This window comes from Contarinia nasturtii, unplaced genomic scaffold (genome assembly GCF_009176525.2).
Source record: "Contarinia nasturtii isolate CC-2019 unplaced genomic scaffold, AAFC_CNas_1.1 Cnas_scaffold_3289, whole genome shotgun sequence".
In the NCBI taxonomy this organism is placed as follows: Eukaryota; Metazoa; Arthropoda; class Insecta; order Diptera; family Cecidomyiidae; genus Contarinia; species Contarinia nasturtii.
In genome coordinates, this window is record NW_022200599.1 from 1 (window position 1) to 7423 (window position 7423).

The window sequence follows — 7423 nt, forward strand, 5'->3', positions numbered from 1 at the left end:
TTTTTTTTTTTCGATTATAATTACCTTCGGATGATGAATAACCGCAAATGCAAAACATTTCGCTGCCCAATGGGCATGGAACCATTGCATCCACATTTGTTTCACCATTACAATTGGATATGTGTTCCAAAATGGCTCGTGAACATGCCGATTGATATTTGCACTTGGCACACTTTGATACACTCCGAATGTGATTGCTTTCTTGGAAATCATCGCCACATTCTAAGCAAATGTGTCCATTTGGCATGAACATTGTTACATGATTCAAATTGGTGACGGTTATGATTGCTTCACGTGGCGTAAAGTTTTTGAACTGTAAATATTTAAGTAAAAAATGTTAAATATTTGGAGGTGCCGCAACAATGTCATTAAGAATCTACCTTCGGTTTAGAAATTGAAGTGGTGTCTTTGACAAGTTCACGTAATTGCCGTTGTATGTTTGTATGTGAATTATGCTCGTACAGACGATGTGCCTTAATTGAACCTTTGCTTATGAAACGCAACGTGCATTTCGTGCATGTGATTCCCTTTTCGTGGGTCATATGATCTTTCAAATGATCATAGTATTTTTGAATGTTCGATACCAACTGTTCGTTGTGAGCGACAGCGATGAAAATTTTCAAACAGTATGGACATTGAAGTGCACCCGATGCGGTGTGATCGGAATAGAAATGTTCGATGGTATATCGTTGTGATGAGCTCATATGATCACAGCAACCACATTTAAATGGCATTTCGGCGGTGACATGAAGACGCTCCATATGTTGGCTCAACAATGGTACCGATGGGAATACGGCCTGTTCAAATGATACAAATTCGGTAATAAGTAAATTGCGCGGATCTTGGCATCAATTTTTTTTATTATCAACTCACCCTGCAAATAATACATTTGAACGAACCGCGATTGTCTTTTGTTTGTATTGGATGCATTGACATCAAATGTTCGTTAAGCAATGCATCAGTGGCAAATGCCTTCAAACAATAACGACATACTTCTTCATTATTTTCGGTCGAATTTTCAATAGCAACATGACGTTTGATATGATCCATGAATTTTATATTGTTTGTGAAACATTCATGGCATTCCGGACACTGTAATTAAAAATTCAAAAACAAAATATAAACGTAATAATGGGACAATTTTTTACATATAACACACTCCCAAATAAATACTTCAAATGGAGATTTTCATATGTTTTGAAAAAGTCGTTAAATTTTCACTTACATTAGCTTCAAATTGGACAGCGACGCCCGAATCGTTATCGGTGCCAGTTTCATAAAGTCCATAATAAAATGATTCGAGGAAAATTTTTGGCTCCTTTTTGGGTGGCGGTGGTTCTTCACGTTTGGGTGGTGTCTTTACTTTATACGGTTTTGGTTCCTCTTTGACAACAACTTTTTGCTTCTTTGCAATAACGGGCGGTGGTGCTAGTTTTGGAGCAAAAATAAAGGCATTTTAATTACACAATATGTTCATTGAATAAATCAAATCTTTTCAAATCAAATGAAATAAAAACACCATTATATTGAGATAGATTCATTTGATTTGAATTGATTGGAGTTTGCGGATTCATTTCATTTAATTTTTAATTTAAATCAAATCTTGTATTCGAAACTGTAAATGATAAAAATCAGTGCTTGTTTTTTTTTTACAATTAAGCCAAAGAAGACGGCAATGAGTGATTGTGACCAAATAATCAAGTCATTAATAAAATACTAACATGGTTCTTTGCGTTTGTTTCGATTTGGCGGTCGACCGACTGGATTTGGAATTGAATTTGATGTTCCCGCTGTGAAAAAGTCAGCTCGTAATGCTTTGGGTGGTGCTCTAACTGATAGATGTGCCCAGTCTCGGAATGGATTGGCGGCGACCTAATTGATTAAAAAACATCTTCAAATAAGTATAATTCTAAAATAAGAAACATAATATATTTCGATTAACCTTCGATAAACGTCCCACTAAGTTTTCGGCACCCTCAAATCTAGTTTGTTCAGCAATATGTGAAACAATATGATCAAATGTTTTGCCCGGCGTGGTTCCATACCATTCACGCCATACCAATTCATCAAGAAATTGTTGAATGATTTGACGCGACAATAATGACAATGTATTCTGGAACATACGTGGCACAACTGTCCTCAAATAGTCCATAATATTTGAATTGGAATATTTTCCATCGGTTGATGTTGTCTGATTAATAAATTTATAACCCATTGCAATGAGAGTTCCTTTATCAACCGTTAAATCAGTGGCAATTGTACTAGTTTTATTGACCCATGTCGAAAGTGGTTCAAGAATTTTTGCAAAACGTTTTTTATAATTCTTTTCACCATCGGCCAACGGTTCGACTGCACGCAAACGAACAATTTTCGAAACTGGATCAAGCACACCGAGCACTTCGACTTTTACTTGTTTCTGTTGACCACCCTGACTAGTTGTGCCCAATGAAATGACGCCAACCTCAATTTTCTTTCCCGGACCACCGAGTAAAGTCATGTGCTGGTGTAAAGCCACCGTACAAACGGCACGCAACCATGTGAACAAACCTTTCACATATAAATTATCGACTTTCACCCATTGCACGACATTTTGCACATTTGTTTGGCATGACCAATGATAAATTAGTTTGAGCAGCACCGATGGTGGATGCTGAGCACCTTCAAACAACGATCCACTGAATACGGACACAAAACGTGATGGGCAACAATCACTAATCCATACATATCCACCAGAGAATGGAAATTTCGATGCATCAGAATACATGCCTGAAATAAAAATGTTTATTTACATAAATTTGGTTCGAATGAGAATAACAAATTCATTATTTGAAAACTAAAAACTAATTTCAATGATCAATACGCACCTAATTTAAGTGATACTTTTGGATGAAGTTGACATGTTTGTTCGGAACGTACAAGACCTTGTTGAATAAGCCATTCGGTATATTTCGTTGCGCTATGCATGAGCACACTTTTTACTTTAGCATCAAGTGCGGGTCGATCATTGATATTGACTTCTTTGATTTTAAGCGTCGGCCGTGCCACAACGACCAACGAAGGGAATGTTTTTCCTTGCAACTTATTGAATGTGACTTCACGTGAATCGGCCGCCAATTTAGATGCGACCGGTTCATCTTTTGTTAGATCAACGATATCCTTCTTTTTCGCTTCACCAATAGTCAAACCACCAACGGCTGTACCTTCTGATGGACGATTTGTTACTTTCTCTGGTACAGGTGTTGCCGTTTTACCTCTTGTTATCACTTTTGGTGTATCTTTTACTTTGCTATACGTTGCAATTGTATTCTTTTTCGCTGCCATTCGTTTGCTTAACGGCAAATATTCTTCATCCTCATCGTCATCAATGACTTCAATCAATTTTGCATTGTCCCGTTTACGTATTGCTTCACGTTCTCGATCGGCTCGAATGCGTTTCTCTTCGGCCAATTGACGTGCTTTATTCTCTTTTCGCACCACAGCAACCGGCTTCGATATATTTTCTAAACCGGTAACAGCACCAGCCACTTGATATGCACCAAATATTTCACCCAAATACAAATTTTCAGCACCGGACGACACAACCATTTCATTAAGCTTTGCCTTGATGTCGTTATGCTCTTTTTCCGCTTGTTCGTATGCAGCCAATTGGGCCGGACTGAGCTCTTCATCCCAACACTGTAGCTTCAGTGTCATATCGGCAGGTGCTATGTCACCGTATGACAAATTTATCAATTTACTTCGTGGCATTTTTAGTCTTACACGTTCTCAAGAAATGTGAACAATTCAATTGGGATTTTGTTTATATTGTTAAAGAAAATTAGAACAAAGCGTCACTATTCAATTCAAGACGCACTTTATTTGTTTTGCTCAGTTTGATTTTCTCACACCAACACATTTAAAGGTTAAAGTTAGCCGGTTTTCAACCGATTTCAGCGAAATATTTCGATCCGATTCACAATTATATATTCAAATTTTATGTAAGATAAATTGCAAACACAATTTTATTTGAACTGCAAGAAAAACACCGTAGAATAAATCACTAAATGTATCCTTTGCAATTTTATATTGATGACAATAATGGCGAACTTCAAATGATTGAAATTACAAATATCAATACAATACGTTAGAGGGCACTGGTGTCCGTGGCTTTCGGGAAGATTGAGTGGAACGCACTCTACATTTTTTTGACTTGCATTTAAACAAATGAATTTTGAAATAAGTAGATAAATTGAATAATATTTATTTTTTATTCTTTTTCAACTTTTTATCTTTAATTTTCTTAATTTTATTTGGATTATTTTGTACTTTATGTACGGTCAATTCCCTATACAATGCCAATGGAGTTTTCTTGTGTTTTTTCGATTTATGAAAATCTTTTCCATGGCTACGACTTGCCTGATTGTTGCTCTCATACGAATCCAATGAAACGAAATCGGATTTGATCTTATTGAGCGATTCGAGTTCAAGTGCAATCGGTTTAAGATTAATTGCACTCTTTGGAATAAATGCCCGTTTATTCTCTTGGCAATCATCTTTAAATAAATAAAATCGATTGACTTCAACTATTTCTTCTCGTTTCGGTACTTTCTCCACACTTGCATCCGTTTCGTCTACATCCATTGCTTTGCGTTGGTCAAAATGTGCTTGAATTATCGTCGGCACCGCAAAATGATCGCCAATTAAACTTTTTGTCCATTGATCGAGTTCAGTGAATTCTGACCAGTTGTCAATCACAAATGCATAGCACGAAAAATTCAACAATGGTCGTATTAAAGTCTCTAAATTCGGTACACATAGAATTCGTATGTCTTCATTGCAGGCAAGTGCTTGTAAAATGATTTGATTGGCCACATATCTTGGTTTCAGATCGGCCGATAATACAAATAATTTGATTTGACCGAATTTAAGTTTTCTAATTGATGCTTGGAGACCGTAATGAATGGATCGAGAACTGAAAAGAGTGCAACAAGTGAAAATAAACAAACAAACAAATCGAAATTTAAATGGAAAATATTCTCACCTTGAACTTGTTTTCTTCTCGGCAAACCATTGTGGATTTCGTATTTGAGCTTTCTGCAGTAAATCATGCAACCGTTGCGATTGTTCATCGTTGAGTTGTGGCCTATAATGCCATCAAATATGAGAATTACTATTTAGTCGATCTGAAAAGATAATTTTAACTTACCAGTATCGTGGAAATGTTTGTGCCAACGCATATCTGAATGTTTTCTTCGTTTTCTTTTTTGTCTTCGCTGACAATGTGTGACATTTTTGTTTTGCCGACAATTCGATGGATTTTGTTGCCATTTCACAAAAAAAAACTGTTCCACTTGCAATAATAATGTATAAAAAACAAATGTGCTTCGGTGATTGACACCGTTCGGTGTGTTGCTTAAAACGTCATTGAGACGATGACAGTACATCGGGTACGTTCATAGTTTGTAAGAAATAAATACGTTGTTGAACCATTGTTCAAACGAATCGAAATAACTAAATAATCGTATTTAAATCCTATTCAACCAATTGCCGTCAAAACCTTTTTTACTTCACTCCAACATTATGCGGGATTTAAATATCGTTTTCTTTCTCTTTCTCTCTCTTTTTCGTCTTCAAACATCATTTGTTATATTGTTCACCTTTTGTCGCATGGTATTTTTTATCCATTCTATTGTATCTTCAGATGAAGCGCTGAAATTACAACTGACAGATGTTTCTCACCCAAAATACACACATTGCCACCCATCAATCGAATTTTGATATAAACAAAACACAAAGAAAGATGTAAATGTCATAGAACTTTTATTAGATTTGAAGATCGAGAGAGAGATTGAGAGAGAGAGAAAAAAATAGAATATGAATCAATGATCTAACAATTTTGGTGTGTGAAAACATATTTTTGGGAGTTAAATCAAATGAATTCAGATTTTAGTTGAGCTCAAATTCAAAAAGATGCCAGCCAATTGGACGAATTTCAACTTTTACTAATACGGTAAATGTTAACTCTTTGACCTCGTTCATATAAAATTGAAATTCAATCAGCCATTTCCCGGGCACAACTCGTGGCAATTTTAAACTTCTTCGAAACTGGAATCTTCGCATATAAATCGCACCCTGCGGATGAAATGAAAAAAGAGTATATTTAACAAAAAAAATGAAAAAAAGCATTATTGAAATGAAGAAGAATTTTTGTTTTACCGAAAACGGACACGGTCGATTGAAATTACTTTTTTCGATCATGTCGGGCAGAAAGATGGATATGAATAGCTTTGAAAATGGTCCGCCAGAATATTCACACACATCGATGGTTGTATTTTTGAGAAAGACTGCTTTGTATTCGCCATGGGTCCAGTGATATGTACTGACACGTGCCTAGCATTTATTATGTGAAACCACTTTTTTATTAAAATCTCAACAACATATTCGTTTTCATAAAATATGTATATATTTAGAGCCAAAGGGGTCTTAATAAGAGGACACAATACCAAAACAAAATTACTTTCAATTTTCAGAATATCTCTCGTTCTTTTTTTTTAATTATCTCGAATAAACGAAAATAAAGAATGAATAAAAAATGGAAATGAATGTCTGTTTACCATCATGTGTGGAATGCTGAGTCCATCGGGAAATGCACTTTCGAATGACCAATACTGTGTGTTATTCTCCTTAATTTCAAGTTTGCATGTATAATTAAATTGAAACGGTGTATTTGTTGTACATTCTAAACTTTCGCCAATCACTTCATAGTTTTCAAAAACAAAATTATATGCGCAAAAAAGAATCGTTACAATTAGAGCAAGAATGACGAGCACCCATCGCGAGATCTTTCGAATACGTCGCAGTTTCGGACTCAATACTTTTGTCGAATATTTAAGCGATCGAAAGTGTTTTTTCAGATCCTCTGTACAAATGGATGCTGTCTTCTTCTCCATGTTTGAACACCAACTGACTTCACGTTGCAAAAATCGGTCATACGTAATTTAAAAAAATCACCGCCAATTGCGATCGTATCTTATCTGTAATTTCTCGACATCAGTGATCCATACAAATAATTTAATGACTAATGATGATGTTAATAATTGTGATTACATTTTTTTTAATTACAAATTGTCTCACCGAATCATAGTACGATGTTAATCAATGTGTAACACGACGATGTATAGCAAAGGTCGATACAAATGCTGCACACACGGAAATAATGTATAGATTATTGATAGAAATGATTTTTTTTCTTAAATCTATACAAAAGTTTAGATATCTCAACAAAAATTTATTTTTTATTAAAAAAATATTTTCTCAATTTCAATAAATATTGCGATACATATTTATCAACGAGCGCCAAAATACATCATTTAATACAGCCTTTTCTCTTCACACGAAAGAACAACAACAATTACATGGCTACACTCGAACGGCGACTATAGAG

General features: G+C 35.2%; 2 protein-coding genes across 3 annotated transcripts; both read right to left on the reverse strand.

The window, feature by feature from the left end:
- Positions 1–19: 19 nt before the first annotated feature.
- LOC116350011 lies at positions 20–4096 on the reverse strand (the record flags this gene model as incomplete). The annotated part of the gene is made up of 7 exons (XM_031781721.1): positions 2865–4096; positions 1943–2766; positions 1722–1872; positions 1226–1428; positions 874–1092; positions 381–797; positions 20–313 (listed from the first exon to the last, which is right to left on the reverse strand). Coding segments are annotated over exons 1-7 (2991 nt in total), but the record flags the coding sequence as incomplete, so codon positions are not given.
- A 128-nt stretch (positions 4097–4224) lies between these two features.
- Positions 4225–7259, reverse strand: LOC116350010. 2 transcript variants are annotated; one of them, XM_031781718.1, is made up of 6 exons: positions 7114–7259; positions 6594–7013; positions 6196–6369; positions 5186–6111; positions 5021–5122; positions 4225–4951 (listed from the first exon to the last, which is right to left on the reverse strand). In XM_031781718.1, exons 4-6 carry the CDS (start codon positions 5305–5307, stop codon positions 4240–4242), a joined length of 936 nt encoding a protein of 311 aa, XP_031637578.1. In that variant the 5' UTR covers positions 5308–6111; positions 6196–6369; positions 6594–7013; positions 7114–7259; the 3' UTR covers positions 4225–4239. The 2 variants fall into 2 exon arrangements, with proteins under 2 accessions (XP_031637578.1, XP_031637579.1); XM_031781719.1 differs by having other exon boundaries at positions 7087–7259.
- Between the last annotated feature and the right edge of the window lie 164 nt (positions 7260–7423).